The sequence below is a fragment of the Crocuta crocuta genome, unplaced genomic scaffold (genome assembly GCF_008692635.1).
Source record: "Crocuta crocuta isolate KB4526 unplaced genomic scaffold, BGI_CrCroc_1.0 scaffold413, whole genome shotgun sequence".
Lineage (NCBI taxonomy): Eukaryota > Metazoa > Chordata > Mammalia > Carnivora > Hyaenidae > Crocuta > Crocuta crocuta.
In genome coordinates, this window is record NW_027530361.1 from 312,866 (window position 1) to 333,618 (window position 20,753).

The 20,753-nt window shown below is 36.6% G+C and overlaps 1 protein-coding gene and 1 long non-coding RNA gene across 2 annotated transcripts in view; one reads left to right on the forward strand and one right to left on the reverse strand.

The window, feature by feature from the left end:
* Positions 1–20,753, reverse strand: part of MAN1A1 (mannosidase alpha class 1A member 1) — a 162,618-nt gene that overhangs the window by 62,022 nt on the left and 79,843 nt on the right. Inside the window, exon 5 of the mRNA XM_077766081.1 lies at positions 4,368–4,462. Coding sequence (XP_077622207.1) covers positions 4,368–4,462 — 95 coding nt within the window. The remainder of the gene's footprint in view (positions 1–4,367; positions 4,463–20,753) is intronic.
* The window catches only part of LOC144233252 (uncharacterized), a 37,320-nt gene continuing 21,590 nt past the window's right edge, over positions 5,024–20,753 (forward strand). Inside the window, exon 1 of the long non-coding RNA XR_013335628.1 lies at positions 5,024–5,074. This is a non-coding gene — a long non-coding RNA (uncharacterized LOC144233252). The remainder of the gene's footprint in view (positions 5,075–20,753) is intronic.

Below are 20,753 nucleotides of genomic sequence, written 5' to 3' on the forward strand. Positions count from 1 at the left end.
GTGATAAAATAGTATATAGCTAAAACTAACTCATTTATCAAGAAAGACAGAATAATTATTAGGAATGCCCAGACTGTATGCCCTGTGATAGAAATGAGTAATGGGAACATTAACTATATTATTTTAAATTAAGAACACACTGGAGAAAACCCCAAATCTAATAAGTTTACCTAAGCTTGAATTACACCTAGAAATATAGAAATAGTGAAATGCTTGATTTTACAAACCACAGAGGTGATTTTTCTTCTGTAGGGTGGAGGAAAAGAATGCAGAGGGCCTCCTGTTCACAGCAATAATAAGATCAGACATCAAATTTTGACATTTTCACATTAGAGAAATTGAGTTCTACCAAAAATCTAATCTACTAAAAAGGCCATGCTTTCCTTTTAGCAGAGGTGTTATATAATACACACATCTTCATTCTACTATTGTATTGGTGAAGCTAGTATGTTAGTCAAATCAGGTCCTGTGCATGACACCTAAGTATCTGTTCAAATTACCATGTGCCATTAAATCACAATTCTGATTAATTTACAATATAATATAGCAGCTCTTAAATTAAGAATTATTATATCTGTAGCAAAAGAGATAATTACATATATATTTTTTCTGAACAGATTTTGGGACAGAATTCCTAATGTGGAATATGAGTAAATTATTTAGATTCTCTGCTATTCTCAGTTTGCACAAATGCTGAAATCCAATTTGGCTTATTGGTGTCTTGGTTCCAAATACATAAACCTCCTCAATTCAAACTACTGCTTGCTTTAAAATCAACTCAGTGAGTCTTTATTATCTCTCCTTGGCACAGACTAGCTTACATTCTTCAATTACATGAGCGAGTGTATAATACAGTAACATATAAAATATGTATTCTGCTTTACCAACCAGGACGTGAATACCCTGAGGGAAAGATCATGTTGGTTATCTTTTTAAATAAAGTGAAGAGAAAGAGAAAATCTTCCCAGGACCCAGCATAGAAACTTCATCACAGCAGGGCCTAAAATAAATGTTTTAAGAAACCAATTATCTTCAGGCAATAATCTGAATACTAGAGGGATGTGAATAGATAATACCAATAAGGTCACCTTTTTTGTTAACATTTGGGTTTTGGCAAAAAGCAGCATTCATATTTTTAAAATTGAGAAGGAGAGGAACTATGATAATACAGGCAACATATTCTATACCTCTCACATAATTGTTGCCAAAATTTTCAAAGCCAGTCAACAGTGAGTATGTAGCTATTCTATTCTAGAAAGCATCCTCAAGCACTTTTTTTCTTGTGGGCATCATTCCATAGACACTCCCTTATCCTGAGAAGATAATTAAGAAAATATGTTTTTGCCAGACATATTTTTCCCCTCTCGTTTGAAACTTTTACTGGTGACAGTTGTCAAAAAACTAGAAAAGAAGCTCCATTCCAGCTGTCCTCTGGCCTATACTGTAAAAATACAGATGCTCAGAGGAAACAGCATATATGCCCAGGTTGACATGAACAACACATCCTGAAATGCAGTTATTACAGATAAATATGAAACTCTGGCTTCTTTTCCTAGAGGATATTCTTTAAGATGATAAATAAGCCTCACAGCTGGAAGGAGAATGAATTCGATGAGTATACTTGATTATGCAAAGGGATATGAGGAATTTCAGTGGATTGATATCACTATTAATTCTGCCATAGCTTATTTTGTGAATCTGGACAAGTCAGTGCTATTTAGTAAATGGGATTGAGAATGGAAAAAAAGATATAATAAAAAATTTTATATGAATTGCCCTGGAAGAAATTCAAAGTGTTCCCACCAGCTGTCCAATGGTCACCTAATTTCCTCTAGTTTGACAGGAAAGCATTAGAGAATACATAATATGACACATTAGTTTTTAACATATATAATTTTCCTGTAACCTCTGAAATTAAAAAATTCAAAGTAAAATACTATACATTCAAAATAAGCTTTTATAAAAAAAACTTTATACCCCATTTAAAGAAATTTCAAGAGATATAGATACAAAAGCTAATAGAGGATTCAGTATTTAAGTTTTCAAAAGTATTCCTTTATGTACTGAAAACTATCTCCACTGTACACTAAAGATACTTTTAACTAAGAAAAAATCCTCTTGGCTGTTGGAAGCAAACACTAAGTAAAATTAAATATGCTTGAAAATAATCTAATTTCTTATGCTTATTTTGAGAGAGGCTAGAACTAACTGAATGATAAGAGCACCTTACAATCATTGACTTCAGCAATGATGGAGGCGCACACCTCTCTCTGCTAGTTTTAGCAAGGCCTTATCTAATTACCTTCCAGGAAGTAATGCGAATTAGTTCCACAGAAATTTCAGAGTAGAAGGTTAGAGTGATCATTCACTCCAGTATTTTAAACTTGGGGTTCTTAGGTTCTAAGTGGGCTCCGACACTACTGTTAGCTTTTGGAAACTGTAAAAATATGTGTAGTCAGGAATGTGCATTTTATGAGGAGGGCCATACTTCATCACAATTTCCAAATGGCTTTTAAATCTGAAAAGGTACATGAAACAACTACTGAAGTGGCCTAACTTCCAGTTTACAAATAATCCTGGAGAGCTGAAATGATTGCTTTAAAGATACTCAGAGTAGCTGTAAAATACCTAGAACCAGGTCTCCTGGTAACCACTTAACTCATCGTATTATTATGTTCATATCATTTTTTCTCAGAGGGTAAGTAGGAAAAAAAAAGTGTTAAATGTGCAAAGTGTTTTCATAACCAGGTCTTATTTCAGGTAGCAGAGTTGTTTCTAGGTCAGAATATTATCTATAAATACAAAGTCCAGAGATATGGCTCTTATGGGTGATCTACATGAGCCAAATAAAAAACTCACGAACCTCCAAACACACACACACACACATACACACACACAGTTATAAACAGGTACAGTGTGATGTCAAGGTATCAATAATATAACATGCAAACGAAAACAAAGCATGACAATTGATTTATTAACCATCTAATTAATTTCACTGATTATTTAAGATTAATTTTAGGAAAGAAAGTCTCTAAAATAAGTAATTAAGAATAAATGTGCATTAATCCTGCCAAATCACCCCGTACATCCTCTTGGCATTTCTAAAAACAAGAAAATTGTTTAACATGTATTGATGTGTGTATAAATGTCTCAGTACATATTCTATCTCTGCCATTTACACACAATAGGCTGTTAGGCAAATTACTTAATTTCTCTGTGATGCAAGTTCCTTATAGTTCCCACTACTAAAATGGAGATAAGAACAGTATTGACCTTTTTGGGTCATTGTGGGATTGAATGTGGTAATACATGCAGAGAGCCTGGAACAAAGCTTGATATTTTATAATAATAAAATAGCTATCAGCAGCAGCAGCAGCAGTAGCAGCACCACCACCACAATGAGGCATATGTGACTAATTACTTACGGGGAATAAGAGGTTAATAAGGGAGCTTAAGATAAACCTGTTTATTGACAAACTATTCAACTATCATGAAAATTCAAACTACTCCCTGGGAAAATACCAGAAAGTCTGTTTAGCTCAGGTTTTCTTGGAGCCAAATTCCCATGGACTTGGCATAACAGGATTCTCCACCCAAATGGGATGAGAAGGCTGGGCTGACCTGGGTCCCTGGAGCAGTTCCCTTCCCCCCTTACAGCTGTGGGCAGACCAGCCCAGTGCTCCCCATCTGTCACACCAGCTTCGTACACAAGAGTTCTACATAGTGCAAGGTTCTGGCTCTGCTGTATCTCTGCAGGCAGCCTAACTGAAGTAAGCGCTCTTAGGACTTGGATTATTTGGAAGGGAAATGCTTTGACGATGATTTTAAAGATCATGAGATGTTCTGGGGCACCTGGGTGTCTCAGTCGGTTAAGCGTCTAGCTTTGGCTCAGGTCATGATCTCGTACTTTGTGAGTTCAAGCCTCTTGTGGGGTTCTGTGCTGACAGCTCAGAGTCTGCGGCCTGCTTTCGGTTCTGTGTGTGTGTGTCTCTTTCTGCCCTTCTCTCACTCATGCTCTATGTCTCTCTCTCTCTTAAAAATATATATAAACATTAAAAATTAAAAAAAAAGATAATGGGATGTTCTTGGTTTCCAAAGGGAGACTATATTCAGTATCACCAGGAAATAGTGAAAACCTCAAATCATGTTTGGCTTTGATGACTCTGTTGGGGTCACACCATCCCATGAAAGGGACCCATCTAAGGCCAAGAAACCTGGAAAACTACCAGCTTCCAACACAATGACAGATGCCAAGACTCCCAGTGGTATCAGTCACTGACATCATACAAGAAATTATCCATCCAGTTAAATTTCAATATTGAATATTCCAACTTAAAATATGTTGTTAAAATGAAGAATTTTACCTTTTTATATTCAGCAATGCCCAAGGTATTCCAGAGGGAGTATGAAACGCAGGTAGCAATTTTACCCCAAGTTCCACTGCCTTCTTTCGAAATACCTGCAAAGTTAAATAGTTACATAAGCTACTATTGTAAGCAAAAAAAAAAAAAAGTGTTCTACTATCATGTCACATTAGCACTGTTCTACTTTAAAATTTTCTTTATATGAAAAAAGAAGTTTCTCAAATTAATAGAATTATCTAGTAAAGTAAGAATGGTCCAGGGGCACCTGGGTGGTTGAGCCGGTTAAGAAGCCGACTTTGGCTCAGGTCATGATTTCATGGTTTGGGCGTTTGAGCTCTGCATTGGGCACTGTGCTGGCAGCTCAGAGCCTGGAGCCTGCTTCAGATTCTGTGTTTTCCTTCCTATCTTCCCCTCCCTGACTCGTGCTCTGTCTCTTTCTCTCTCTCAAAAATAAATAAACATTAAAAAAAAATTTAAATAAGAGAATGGTCCAGGAATCACTGTGCTGTGGGACATTTATTACTAATCTTGGTTGCACATTAGAATCCTGTTGGGAGACCTGAATAATACTGATGTCTGGGTCACACTCCCAAGATTCTAAATTCTATGGTTTGAGGCTCCTGGATCACAATTTTTTTTAAAGCACCACAGGTGATGTCAGGTGATTCCAACATGCAAACCAGAAGAAGAATCACTGTTACTGGAGGGTAAGTCCTGGACTGAAAGTCGGGAGATCTGGTCCTGTTCCATCTTCACTGATTTGGTAGAGCACACAGAAAGGAGAAGTTTTAAAAAGACATATTATTACAATAACCCTATATGTCCTCTCAGTTATTTGCGGTCTTAAAACTTCCTCTGATGTTAAGTGTAGGTGAAATGGAAGACACAAAGTTAAATTAGGTAAAAGTTATGCCCAGAATTTATAAGGAAGATGATATATGCACATAAATATCTAGAACACAGATAAAATGAGAACTGGAGATAAAATCATCTGGAAGTTCAGATGCGCTCTGTAAGTGTATATGGTGAAGACAGCATTTAGATGAGGGCTGTACCAGCGTGTAACGGGGCTAGTAATACTAGAGATTGAGGTGGGCAGCATTTCTGGGGGCCGTCAGTGTAATAAGCACAGACACAGGCAAGTGGGGACCTGTAGCAGAAATGGAATAGGTCAGCCTGCCTAACCAAAAAAGAGGGAATATTGGTAAACAAGGTCAGGCATATACAACATGGGCCCAAATCATGGAGAGTCATAAATGTAAGTCTAAGACTTTTATTCTGTTAAAATGGGAAAATATTGAAAGTTTTTAAGCAGCCAGTTCACTTGAGCACATTGTGCCTTAGGAAGGGTATGAGATGACATCCATTCACAGTCTCACTGAAGGAAGGCCTACTACCGTTTTCTCTGACAGCTGAGGCAGCAAGCAGGTGCTTGGCCCCTCCTCCTTCCTATACTGTATAGGACTGAGCATGGTGGGATGGGAACTTAACTATTTCCTTTTGTCTCTTGCTCAAACAACGTGAGCACATGTGAGAACGGCTGGGGAAACCCTGAAAAGTAGGGAAAAAATGGAAACAAAGTCCTTTCCCAGCCAATGGAAAAGTGTTCTTTAAACTCACTGTCAAAGAGGTCTTGTGTAGCATCTCCAGAGGGAAGAGTTCCCGTCCATAATTCCTGCTCTAAGTCCTGAGCCTCCCCACAGAGAAATCCAGGCACACACTTGGGCTCTCAGACTGAATATACTCCAGTAACACCAATGTTGATGCTATTTTGAAAACCCTACTAATTTCCAATCTCTCATTTAGTAATGAAAATTAAGGAAGTAATGAGTTGTACTGTAAAGTTTTGGCTGACAATCAGTTTAAATAAACTCATTCCTCTAGTATACAAATGAGGACACGGATATTTATAGTATATAGAAAGCACTAGAAAACAGCAGTATTGTTTTTTTACACAAATTACCATAACTCTCTTTAAAGTGGAAGATTTCCCATTTCAACAACTAACAGTATATAGAAGGAGAGGAGGGGGGAAAAAAAACCAGACCAAAAGTATATTCTTTCCTTTCTCTGCCTTACTCTACAGAATTCCAAGTTCTTTTCTGCTGAAAGCGATTATCCAATCACCACCCAGCCATCTGTTGACTTCCTAGTTTCCACTTTTTAAACTGTTAATTAACTCCTTTTTCAAGAAACTTACATAAGATGGAAGTCAAACGATGCAATTAAAACACAATCGTGGATATTATAACCATATGGCGTGGGAGGTTAAGGATGCAGGCTTTGAAAACACAATGCCTATATTTGAATATTAGTTCCAACTTCTTCAAATTGAGTATTCTTGGACAAATTGCTTAATCCCTCTGTGCTAAGCCTCTTCATCTATAAAGGGGGATAACAATAGCATTTACTGGAGTGCCTGGGTGACTCAGTCAGTTAAGCATCCAACTCTTGATTTCATCTCAGGTCATGATCTCACTGTCCTGAGATGAAGCCCCACTTTGGGCTATGTACTGAGCATAGAGCCTCCTTAGGATTCTTTCTCTCCCTCTTCTCTGCCCCACCCGCCTCTCAAAAATAAAAAAAAAGAAAGAAAGAAAGAAAAGAAAAGCACTCAATCACATTTGCTTTTTTACTATTTTGAAGGTTGTGGAAAGAAATGAATGTGTTTTTATACTGAAGGACCTTAGGACACATAGCAATCACATTACAAGGTTAGTTGTATCATTATGGTGATAATAATAATGGTATTTCCCTAAGAACTTTCCTTAGAAAGCACTGCTTGAAATTCTTTCTTGTTTTGTCTTTTATCCCACCACTCTTTTGGTACCTTCTACTCAGGGTGTGGTGTGAGTGTGTGTGTGTATTTGTGTGTGTGTGTACTGTGTCCCCATTACATATACTCCTATCATCAGCATTCATTCTCAAGAGCTAAGCCCTCAGTTCTCATCACCTGTTTGCATTTCCTAATTCAACTTTCCAGGCCAGCTCTAGTGCTGTACTTCTACTTGTATGCTCACATCACAATTTGGGTGCCTTGTTGTCTTCTGAAATATGTCCAAGATGAAATAATCACTTAATATTCCAGCCAAACTTCCCCAGTTCCATCACTGACACTGTTCAACCAGTCCGTGGGGCCCAAGAGAGGAGGCATTTTGACTATTGATTTATCACTCTTTAGTCATCAAATGTCAATGTTCATTTCCCCCTAAATGTCTTATATCCAACTCATTCCCTTTCTGTGACAAGAGCATAGTCCTTATTTTCAACACTGGGTACAATGAAATGGCATGATAAAAAAAGAAGGTCCTTTTGGGGCACCTGGGTGGCTCAGTCAGTTAAGTGTCCGAATTTGGCTCAGGTCATGATCTTGTGGTTCATAAGTTTGAGCCCTGTGTCCGGCTATGTGTTGACAGGTCAGAGCCTAGAACCTGCTTCGGATTCTGTGTCTCCCTCTCACTCTGCTTCTCTCTCTCTCTCCTTCTCTCTCTCAAAAATAATAGCACATTAAGAAAAAAAGAAGTCTTCCATTCTCCAGGATTTCCCCTCCTGTTTCCATTAGTCTGTATCTGTATTACACAAATCTTTTTTACAACTTTCTTCTTACAGAAACAATAATGATTCCCTCTTGTCTAAAACATCAGGTTAAAACTGATCTGCTGACTTTCCAATGACCTCTATGAATAAGACCAGTTTATGATCTAAGATCACTCTGGCTCCAACTTGAGTCTTCATGATCTTGAGCACTCATTCAAGGTCAGTCCACTTTAGTTTCTTTTTTTTTTCCTTAAATGATTTCCATCCCAGCTTTACTGAGATACAATTGGCATGTAAAATTGTATATACCGTGATGATCTGATTCATGCATACACTGCGAAATGATTACTACAATAAGCTTAGTTAATATCTCTATCTTTGCATAATTACTGTGTGTGTGTGTGTGTGTGTATGTGTGTGTGTTGCAACCTTGGTATACTTATTTGTAGAGTGCTTTCTCACCTTGAAACAGCCTCTTCTCCCTCCTGGTGACCAATCCAAATTCACCTATTCCTCAAGGCCCAGTCTAAATCCCAACTCTAGGCCAAGATCTTTGCCTTCTGTGACCACCTACACTGACAACTGGCATCACATAATGTAGCGTTTGATTACAGAAATCAAGATACAAATGTCTAAATGCTTTCTTGTGCGACTCTCTTGTAACCCCAAGTAATTTTCTTTTTTTCTACAAGTAGAGAAAAAGACCTCCATTTCTCCTTCACTGCCTATTATACATATCCAACCCAGATTAAGTCATTTTGTGTTTATCTCTTTTTAAATATTTTAAATGTTTAATTTTGAGAGATGGAGACAGAGTCACTAGAGGAGGGGAAGGGGGGGGTAGAGAGAGAGAGAGAGAAAGAGAGAGAGAGAGAGAGCAACACACAGACAGACAGAAGACACAGAATGCAGTGTCTGAGCTGCCAGCACAGAGCCCAGTGCGGAACTTGAACCCACGAACCTGGAGATCATGATTTGAATGAGCTAAAGTCCAATGCTTAACCAACTAAGCCACCCAGACGCCCCAGGTCATTCTGTGTTTACATTTATTGATATCAGCACAGTATTCCTATGAGAGTAGTTGGGACAATATTTGTATTTTCAGTTATCAGGGAGAAAACCACAACCCTTGTGTCTTGAGGTCCCCTAGTCCACCTTTGCTGACTCCCTAGTTCTCTGCATGCCTAGTTTATGCTTAACTTCAGAAATCCGCTTTCATAACCATTTTGGAGGTCTTTCTTAACAATGCTATGTAAAGTTAGCCATCCCATTTACTGTTCATCATACCACCTTGTTTATTTCTGTCCCACCATTTACCACATCCCTAATTAACATGTTGTTTATTGTTTGACAATCCCAGCAGACTTAAGTTTCACAAGGGCATGGACTGTCTTCTTTGTTGCTGTATACATATACCTAGTTTACAGTAAAGTAGCGGGTACTCAGTAAATGTTTATTTAATAAATGAATTAATCCAATATTAATAAATATACATAGGGCACTATGATACTTTGATACTCTAGTGTTTATGAAGTGCTCCATCCTATTCTACTAGTTTCTATTGTTGGCAAATAATGAATTATGTCAAATATTTTCAAGTCTCAACCCTTGGACATAATTACAAAATAGTTTTGGGTGAAAACATTAATTAACATACTGATGTTTTAAATGAAGTCATACGTGAGCCTGAGTCAATTCCAATTCTTAATGCTTGATTTGTTATCTCCTCCTGAGATATTAAGAGAGGTTACTTGGAGGAAGAATCCAGGTTCTCAAAGAGAAAGTCTTTCTCCCTAAAATGGTAGTATGTAATAAAATTCAAAGCTAGCTTGTAAAGTTAATGCTGTTAAAAGATAGAAGGAAAAATGTCACAAATCATTCTAAAGAACAATTAAGTTTTTACTGGCACATGCTGGACAATGTGCTGAAAGGCAAATGATTGCAAAAAACACACGTAAATGGTGCTTCAGTGCTCTTTCAAATGGGGCAGGCAGGGTGGAGGTCGCACTGGGCTAACCAGCATTTGCATCCTGGGACTACTGTGGCTTCAAGAGGAGCCTGGGTGCATCACTTAACTTTTCTGGTTCTCGGTTTCCCCAGTTAAATGGGCTTATAGAAAAGCTAGTACTCAGAAGTCATAAAGCTAGTTCTAAAATGGGACTGGCAAAAAAGCAAAGCTATTATCATTTTTATAATGATAGGAAGTGTTAATTTGCCATCAAATTCTTAGTCAACCTTGGTTTTCAGGATTTACTGGTACTTGTGTTTGGTGGGGAGGATTTTATAAAGAGAGCAAAAAGAAAAATGACAGTTAATAAAATGCAATCTATGCTGACAATAGAAGATATTTTCTTTTTTAAAAAAATGACCATTAAAATCAAATAGTTTTTATATAACATGTGCCAATCAATTTGAGATGGGCAGACACTTATGACCATAAGGAATCTTCAAAAAGATCCTGTATCATGGGAGATTCTGATGGTATCTATAGCAAAGAAAAGTCAAAACTAATGTAATTTGCTGAAAGAAGGTGGTAAAATATGATGAAATAGCTTCTAAAATAATCTTTAAAGCATGTAACTAACAAATAGGTTTAAATAAAAGCTTTTATGGTCTCAAGTTAAGAACCTCAAAATAACTGCACCAAAACTGTATCCTTTCATTACATTTAAGGAACATCACCACAGTCTTACTGCTGTTTTTGATCAGTGTTTTAAACTTCAGATTTTAGAATCTATCAAATAAAAACATTTATCTTTTTACTTTACCCTTACAGACAGGATTAGACAAGGCTATAAGCAAGATATATGGGGGTTTTTTTTTGCCTTTCTAGTTTGCAGATCCCTGAAGAACAGTACAGGAATATTTACACGCCAGAGCAAAGAGTAAGGAAAGAGGAAATGAATAAGAACAGACGGCTGTGGCGCTGGAAAGAACCAGTTTCAGTTCAGACATGCTTCAGTTTGAAGTGCACAATCAATATCAAAGCCTTTCTTCAAATGCTTACACTGAAAACTTCACTGTTAAAAGATCAAACACTAATTCCCCATTAGTATAAGCAGGCTTTACCTATTATTCATTTAGCTACATAAAGTTTTCCGCACAAAGATGCCATAGATATGATACATATTTTTGACTGAAAACAACTGAAATAACCTATATATTGTTAGCTGAGTTGATTAACACACATAACATGGGTCAAATTTAATCATTCAACCAGTAAGTACTTATTGAGCTACTGTGGCTTTTTAGAGTGAAATTGATAAAGGTTTAAATATTTGATAAAGATATATAAAAATAGTTAATCCAGAAGAAATTTAGAGCTAGAAGGGACATCAGAGGTCATCTAGTTCCATAATCTTGGTGTATGGATGAAACTGATGCTCAGAGAAAGGCCCTATTCCCCTAAATAAATGCTCTGATGTGGGACAGTTGTGGGACAATAGCTGTGGTCAAGTGAATGCCTGCTTCATTTCACCCCAGATACCAGTAATTCTTCTTTTTTATAAAATTTTTAAATGTTTTTAAATTTACTTTTGAAAGAAAGACAGAGCATGAGCAGGGTAGGGACAGAGAGAGACAGAAACACAGAATCTGAAGCAGGCTCTAGGCTCTGAGCTGTCAGCACTGACCCCAATGTGGGGCTCGAACTCCCGAACCATGAGATCATGACCTGAGCCAAAGTCAGCCATTTAACTGACTGAGTCACCCAAGCACCCCAGAAGTAATTCTTCTGACCCAGAGAAACTCCCCTGTGAGTTCTATGTATGTGTGCACATATCTACACTACCTTTTTCAAATTTTGCACTCCCTGTAATTAATTAAAACCAAAACCTTATATTTTTCTAAATAAGAATTGTTGTATTTGTCAAGTTGCATTATGAACATAATTTTTTATTAATTTATAAATTTAATTAGATGAATACTTTTGTCAATTGTTTTGTTTTTCTTCTCTATGATTCAGTATAATTCAATTTTTAGTCTTCAGGCAATTAGATGAAGTGAGTGTTCTTCCTTTTCCTCAAAAGTAAAGCACTAAGATCTCCCTGACTTAATTATTCAAAAGTAAAGAGAATATGCATGCTAATCTGCCAGTAACCATGAGTCATAACAAGGAAGAGTCAATGTAACTGTGCCTTAGACTGGATTTTTTAATGTATGAAAACCACAAAATTTAAGTGAAAGGAAAAAACTTCCGATAAGTATAATTTTTAGATCTGGATATAGAATGCCCTAGTAAATAGGCATTTTTGACTTAGTTAGCTTTTTAGAATTATTTATTTCTCATGAAAAATTAACAGTGAAATTTTTTTAAAGTTTGCTTTTATACTGTTCCCTAGTCAAAATGAATAAATGTTGATAAATGAATTAATAAAATTGCATCTTAGTACTGATTTTTTCTTGAGGGTTCCAATTTTATTCCCTAGCTTCTTGGTTTTTTCCTGAGGGCCCTAATTTCATTCCCTAACTCCTGAACAGGGAAAATATTATAAAGTTAAGTGAGCAGGATTAAAAATGGGGAAAAATACTAGAAAGAATTTCAGGCTGTTTAAGGTCAACATCACCAGTATTCATGTGGGCAGGAGCCACTGCCACCACCTCCTGGAAATGGTCCTATGATTTCCCTGAGCATAAATAAGTCAGAGTCAAGGTGGCCTGGTAATAGGCACAGGTTCTAGTTCAGGGTCCACTACTTTTCAGTTCTGTCACAATGAAGATGGTTTTCATCTTCATCTAGTGCTTTTATAAAGGGCACTAGATAAGATACTTTCTGAGGTACTTTTCTGCCCCATACGATCTAGTTTTAAGACTTAGGAAGCACTTACTACATGTTTCTCAATATGGTAAGGGCTATAAGAGAGATCCATGAGAAAACAAAGATTCCTGATCTCAAGGAGCTTACAACCAGGAAGGCGAGTCAGGTGTATAAAACTATATAAATATAAAATATGAACCATAAAACAATAGTAACCAACACATAAGTAGAGACTAACTTGCGTGATATAGGCTATAACTATGGGAATAAAACAAAGAAAGAGATTGAGTTAGGTCCCAGGGGTGAGGGAACATTGGAGAGGTGGCACTTATGTGGGTGCAGGTGGGTGTTTATTTGGGCATAGGTATGTACCTGTTTGTGCACACTCTGCATTAATGTGGTGGAGGACAGATCAAACAGAAGGGGAGAGGAAGGAGCTGGACAGAGAGCAGGCTAGAGAGGTAGATTTATAGGGCCTAGATGAAATAAGACAAGTTCATTAAGCTTAAATATCAGGAAGAGAAGTTAAAGGATTGATTAAAAGAGCATATCATGGGTCAAGCAAGTCCCAACACTTACCACCTTAGTGCTTCCCATTCACAATAAGTGTAGGAATTTCTGAATCAGCGTCCTGAGGAACAGGGCAGGGAGAAAGGCAGTACTTCTCATTGGTTATGCAACCTTACTTAGTTGTAAGGGGCAAAGGTACATAAATGACAACGTCAAGAAATATTACAATGGTTTTATGATAGAGGAAAGATCCTGAGAAATAATTACAGTCCTTTAAAAAACTTTCTCAAGAAGAAAGTATATGTTTATTGTAGAAATTAACAGAGCAGTGTGGGGTTTGGAGAAAGTAAGTAGTATGGTGACAGAAAGTTATGTGTCCCTTTTCTAACAGACAGAAAGTTATGTGTCCCTTTTCTAACATACATTTAATATGGGGGTTCTAACATACATTCAAAATGCACAGAAAAGAAGAGCAGAACCAATGAATATATATAGCTCCTGCACTGAGACTTATCTTTAGGTGTACCATACATTGTGTTACCTTAGATGTTCTGAAAAACACTGGCCGAAGAACAATAAAAAACAGCATAATAGTCCAAGCCATAATACAGTGCTCAGAGATGGGCTGTTGAGCTGCTCATTCTGTCTCAATTTTGGTCTTAAAAAATGGTCAATTCACCAACATGAGGTTTTGAAAAAAACACAGTATATTGCTAATAATAGTTAATATTAGTTAATATGCCAGTGTCTGAACACACATTTCACATCAAAAAGAAATTTTCTTTTTTTATTTAAACATTTTTTTAATGTTTTTTATTTATTTCTGAGAGAGAGAGACAGCATAAGCAGGGGAGGGTCAGACAGAAAGGGAGACACAGAATGTGAAACAGGCTCCAGGCTCTGAGCTAGCTGTCAGCACAGAGCCCGACGTGGGGCTGGAATCCATGAACTGTGCGATCATGACCTGAGCCGAAGTCAGATGCTCAACCAACTGAGCCACCCAGGCGCCCCAAGAAAACATCGTTTTAAAGAAAACATAGTCCCTGCTAAAGAGACAGGAAATTATGAAAATATGTATCCTATCTATCAATGATTTCTAATAGAATCTGTGGAATCCACAACATAAAGGTTGTTAGTATGTGCTATCACAGTGTTAAAACAGGGACTGTTCTGTTTATTATTACATTTGCAGGTAAATATCACAAATCATTGGAAACACACAGAATCCAGGCTTGGAAACCTCTGTCCAATAGAAAGATAAGAAGAAAATGACAGCCTCATCTCTCCAAGTATATTTTGATTTCTTGGCATTTTTGAGTTTTAAGACATTCTACAATAGGGATTTTTCCAGATACCGAACCTCATCTCTCAAGCACATCAAAATATCTGTAGTTTAACCTTGCTATTTATATTGGTTTTAGAAACATGTTTATCTGTTCTTTTGATTTAGTGAAATGTACAGCTATCCTGTCCTGCTAACTCAGCATCTGTGTCATATGCAGACACTGTGTTAGAACTAAGACATCTAGCTCACTGCCATCTGCTAATGGAGCTGTAAGATCTTGAGCACTCACTTAACTCCCTCTGTGCCTCAGTTTTTAAATATGGGAACAGGGAATCATTTTCCCAAATCAAAGATGATTAAATGTTATTAAATGTACACATGGTTTGTAAAGAGCAATAATAGTTACCACCAATATTGTTCTTTGCTATAAGAGAGTGGTTCCCTCAGGAATAATTGAAGGATATTAGGCTTTTTGTCCATATGCTAAATGGTCCAAAAAATGCTGAGCTTTTATGTCTCTTTTATTGTAGTTGTAATATTTCCTTTGGTTATTTGCTCAGTTCATTATAGTGAAGATTTCTCATTGTTGTATATTTGCTCTCCTTCTAAATTGCTGACTAATTTTGTAAACACTTGTCTATACCAGAGCCTGAGTATAGGTCAAATGTCTCTTCTGTGTTTGTCTTCTGTTGAAGGGCAGAGGGAATTGTGCCCTAATTTTGTGTTAGGTGGCTAAATTTGAACTATTAACTCTACATGGATGAAAAAGCAGTGGATTAGTAGGTTACTTAGCAGTAGTAGCTTGCAAATTGCAAAGTCAACTAAATACCCACATCTACATAGGTTCTGTTTGCTTTTTTACAAAAATGCAAAATGTAATCTACTCCTTTTTCTTTCTAAGCAAAGGTAAACTCATCTGATTCTACATGTAATCCCATTAATTTGGTGGTTTTGATTTCTTCAGAACCTTCTTTTATCAGATAAAGGACACCTCTAAATTGCCTTTGGGCACAGAGTTCATAATAAACTACATCAACTGATGGATGAACAATTTAAGTTATCAGATGGTGATGTTGCTGGACAAAAAACTTGACAACAGTGCTATTTTTCTTTTATGTTTATGCCTCCCTCAGCAAGTTGATTAACCTCACTTAGCCTCAGCTGCCTCATCTACAAAATGGACAACTTATAGGGGCACCTGGGTGGCTCAGTGGGTTAAGTGTCCGACTTCAGTTTAGGTCATGATCTCACAGTTTGTGAGTTCGATCCCCACATTGGGCTCTGTGCTGACAGCTCAGAGCCTGGAGCCTACTTCAGATTCTGCGTCCCTCTCTCTCTGCCCCTCCCTGACTTGCCCTCTGTTTATGACTCTCAAAAATAAATAAAACGTTAAAAAAAATGGATAACTATACCTTTGCACCTGACAACTCAGAAATCCCTTCCCATCTCTCATTCTTTTTACCTAACACCAAAATTAAATTTTTAATTTTTCCTATCATACAATAAATATATTCTCACTGAAAAATCATAAAATTTATATAGACAAAAAAATAGGGTCCCATTAATCCTACCCACCTAGATACAACTATTGTTAACATCTTAAGTGTCTTTATTCTTCTAAATGGTATTGATTGCATTTTTTTGAAAAATGGCAATCTTCCATATGTAATGTTTTGTAATGTTTTAAATCCATCTCCAGCAACTTAATCTACATCAAACACAACATTCCATACCAAAGGTCAACAAACACTTTCTGTAAAGGGTCAGATAGTAAGTACCAGCTACATACTTTCTATTTCTTGTGGGTTTTGAATTTTTTCTTTTATAATCCTTAAACATGTAAAAGCCATTCTTACCTCTGGTAGTAAAAAACACGTTTCAGGATGAATTTGGCCAGACTGCTGTAGTTTGCTGACCCATTCTACATTAATGCATGCATTTCTGTAATATCTGTTTTAAAAAAGCTATATAATATACCAGTGTATAGATATGCTAGAACTTAACCAGACTCCTATTACTTGACACTTAGGTTTCCATTGTCTTGATACTGTAAAGAGCAGTGGAATGAACACTGCTGTACATACTTATTTGTATATATGACTATTTCTTCAAGGTAAATGGTTGAAAGCAGATTTCTGGTCATAGGACATTTACTCATCCATTCACTCACTAACTAGAGATGTAGGATCAGAGCAGCCATAGACAAAATGTAAATGAATGGGTGTGTCTGTAGTCTGCCACCCCTGTATTATGTTAACTTTACTGAGAGCACCTTAAATATAGTAAGAGGTTTTAAAACTGTTTTTCATATATCCTATTTCATGACAACGGTACATGTTTTTAATAGACAAGTGTTATATTCTCACACTACCATAACTAATTCAATTCCTTATATTAATCATCATCATCATCAGAATATCAAAATGTTATATAACTCAATACTTTTCTATTAGTAGAGCTTCAAAAATACCAGATTGAAATAATCTGGGGGTGCCTGGGTGGCTTCACTTGGTAAAGCTTCCAAGTTTCTGGCTCAGGTCATGGTCTCATGGGTCATGAGTTGGAGCCTTGCATTGGGCTCTATGCTAACAGTGTGGAGCCTGCTTGAGATTCTCTCTCTCTCCCTCTCTCTCTGTCCCTCTCATGCTCATGCTGTCTTTCTCAAAATAAATAAATAAACTTCAAAAAAAATTTAGACTTATCACTTTGAAAAAAAAGAATGAATCTGGGAGGCATTTCCTTTTTACAATACAAACATACAATAACTAACAGAAAACATAATTTATCTTGTCCATTGTGGCCACTCTTGTACTATCTGAATGCTTTTTAAAGCTATTACATAGATACATGCGCGCGCGCACACACACACACACACACACACATTTCAACACAGCTGAAACTTTCTAAACTATAAACTTTCAAAAAGAAACTTCTATAATTCTGACCTTTAAAAATGTCAATTCATTTATTCAACAAATATTTATTGAGTGCCTATGTGCTACATGCCAAGTTGCAAAAGGCACTTGGAATACATAAGTAAATAAGACAGCTGTGGTCAATGACTCATAATAACACTTGTTTTTTGAAGTGTAACTCTGGAAAAATGTCCACAGAATAAGTAGTATTTGATGATAGACAGGAAAGGATCAAGTAATAACTTCCATTTCTTCTCCAAAAAGAAAATGAAGAAGAAAATTATATTGTGAGTACTGCACAAAGTATTAGATAAATCTTTGCCATCAGCCAGACCATGTATAATCAGTAAAAGTATCAGAGATATAGAGAAAGACAACTGTATAAAACTATAGAGAAAGTTATCATTTAGATGTTTTTAAAGATCTTAAATGCAGTTTTAGACAAAACAGACTTCCCTCAGTATGATCTATGTACACCATATATACATCTTTTCTTCAGTGACTGGTCAACATCTTGAAGGTTATCATTTAGATGGGAATCACCCTTAGTAGCTAAAAAACTGATTAGATCTGTTCAGAAGAACTAGCTCTAATAGAAAGACTGGGATACTAGCACTGTGTGTTTAAAGAACTAAAAGTCACAAAGAAAAATACTATTATGAAATCATTATATGTAGAATCAATAAAGGCTGAACTCATAGAAACAGAGAGCAGAATGGTGGTTGCCCAGGGGTTAAGGGGGAAAAGGGGCTGGGAAAATATGGAGATGCTGGTCAAAGGGGACATACATACTTCCAGTTATAAGATGAAGAAGTTCTGCTATCTAATGTACAGCATGGTGATTGCATTTGACAATAGTGTATTATACACTTAAAAGCTGCCAAAAGAATAGTATCTCAGATGTTCTCTCCAAAAAAGAAATGGTAATTATGTGAGGTGATGGAGGTATTAACTAATGCTACTGTGGTAATCATATCACAGTATAAAAGGGCATCAAATCATCATGTTGTAAATTTTACTTACACAATGCTATAAGTCAATTATATCTCAATGAAGCTTGCAGGGGAGGGGGTGTGGTATGTGTGTGGAGTATGACTCAAAGTTCTAAGCTAATGCGTGGTGGAGAAAACATAGCATTCAAGGATAAAAGAGAAGTAAAGGAGAAGTGATAGAAGATGCCTTGCAGTTCTAAGGCCAGTCTAAGGGCCAGAAAGCAGACCCATAGGTCAAGATGACATAGAAACAGAGTCAAGTTCTTCTAAGATAAAACAAGGAGCAAAACACATGATAAAAACTTGATATGGGGCACCTGGGTGGCTCAGTTGTTAAGCATCTGACTTCCGCTCAGGTCATGATCTCATGGTTCATGGGTTCGAGCCTCGTGTCAGGCTCTGTGCTGACATCTCAGTCTGCTTCAGATTCTGTGTTTCCCTCTCTCTCTGCGCCTCCCCTCCTCATGATCTGTCTCTGTGTCTCTCAAAAATAAACATTAAAAATTTAAAAAAGAAACGAAACTTGATATGAATGCTAAAAATCTCACCTTTTAAAAAACAAAGTAATAGTGGAATACTAAAATTTTGGCCCAAATTTTAGTCACTACAAGGCAGTACTTTTGAAGATAACTGACTGAGAATTATGGGAAACATTAACGGTCTTTTTTTAGGGGTTGTGATAAAAAATAAAAGCAAAAATTCTGGCAAATTCCAGCATGGATCTTGGACTATGGAGGAAATAAGATTACAAAAACACTTTTAAAATCTCCATTAAAGATTTGGGTAAAGACAGAAATCTGTGTCATATATTCTTCTGGGATAATGAGAGGACTCTTCTATTTACTTTATTTAACTAGAATTTCCCTTCATATAAATGAAACCCAAATAACTTATGTTCCAATTGATACAATGATTGTTAGGTTTTAGGAAAGGACCTTCACCATGATTCCCAATAGAGGAAATGTTTCCCTCAACATATCTGATGTAGTAAATTAGGACAGGGTTTCCTAAACAATGGTGACAGCTAAATCTAGATTTTTTTTTCAAGGAATCCTGTTGGTTGCAAGAGGAGAGTTCATGGCATTAGGTCAGTGGTTCTCAAAGTGTGGCTGGATTTCAGGCTAGTGGCATCAGGATCATGTAAGGACTTGCAAGAAGTGCAAATTATCAGACTCCTATCAGACTCCTATCCAGATATACAGAATCAGAAACTCTGAGTGGAGAGGGGGGCATAAATTTGTGTTTAATAAGCCTTCGCAGGGCTTTGGGTCTACACTAGTTTGAGAAGCACTGAATGTGCGTGGCTCAGGTAATTCAATAAGAATGAGAAGTAAATTGATTGGAAACAATACTTTCATACAAATATTTATATAACATCACAGGTATTACACGGTTTCTGCAATGAACCAAGTAAAAATCTTTAAGTTTAGCAAATTGCACAAGAGATATTAAGCCACGTGGCTCTGAATTCACCATTTAATAGTCAACTTTCCATTTGCTGTTCGCCTGATATTTAAGAGCAAATGGGACAGCCAATTCCTAAATGAATGGCAGTCATCACTGCATAATTTCAGTCTTATGTGCTTGCCACTGTGGTTTAGAGGCTTATTTTACTGTTAGTCATGTCTCTAAGTCACTTAATAGCATTAGAATGGAAAGATACAGTCAAATTTATGAGGCTGAGAACAAACCTCCCGTGAGTACTTTATACCACATTGAGGATCTAATTACTGGTTCGCAACACAGCATTTATTAGTTTTTTTCTCCCTTCACACAGACCGTTGCAAATCAGCACACAATAGTATTTAGTTTTGAAGGGACATTTGTATGTAAAGTAGCTCTTGTATCTATTTGTGGTAGTTGACAGGTAAAATAACCCTGTTTTAGCTTAGGATTAATCATACAAAGTTAAAAACAACAACAACAACAATAATTATTTTCAACAGTGAGAGATATGCCAATATTATAGACCAGGAATAATGTAATTGATAAATATTTGTAAAATTAGGCACATCTTATATTAATAGTAGGAAGAAGATCTTTATGATATGTCGTGCAGATGATCGATTCAAGTTATGTCTGAGGGGAGTTCTCTGTGCCTCTTGAATTTCAACTTCTACTTCCCGCTCCAGGTTGAGGAAGTTCTAAGTGTCCATCAACAGACGAATGGATCAAGATGTGGTTTATCTATATGATGGAANTAAAGTTCTTAACAAGGAAATCAGCAGGAAAGAAATGGAAACTAGCAAATATGTGTAACTATTTCTTGAGGTCTAGATCCCTCAGAAAGTTTGGAAAATTTAAATACATAACATTTAAAAAAATTTCCTGAGGCCTTTCCAAACTCTTTATTATAGGCTTAACTTCATTTTTCAATGACTGATTAGAATC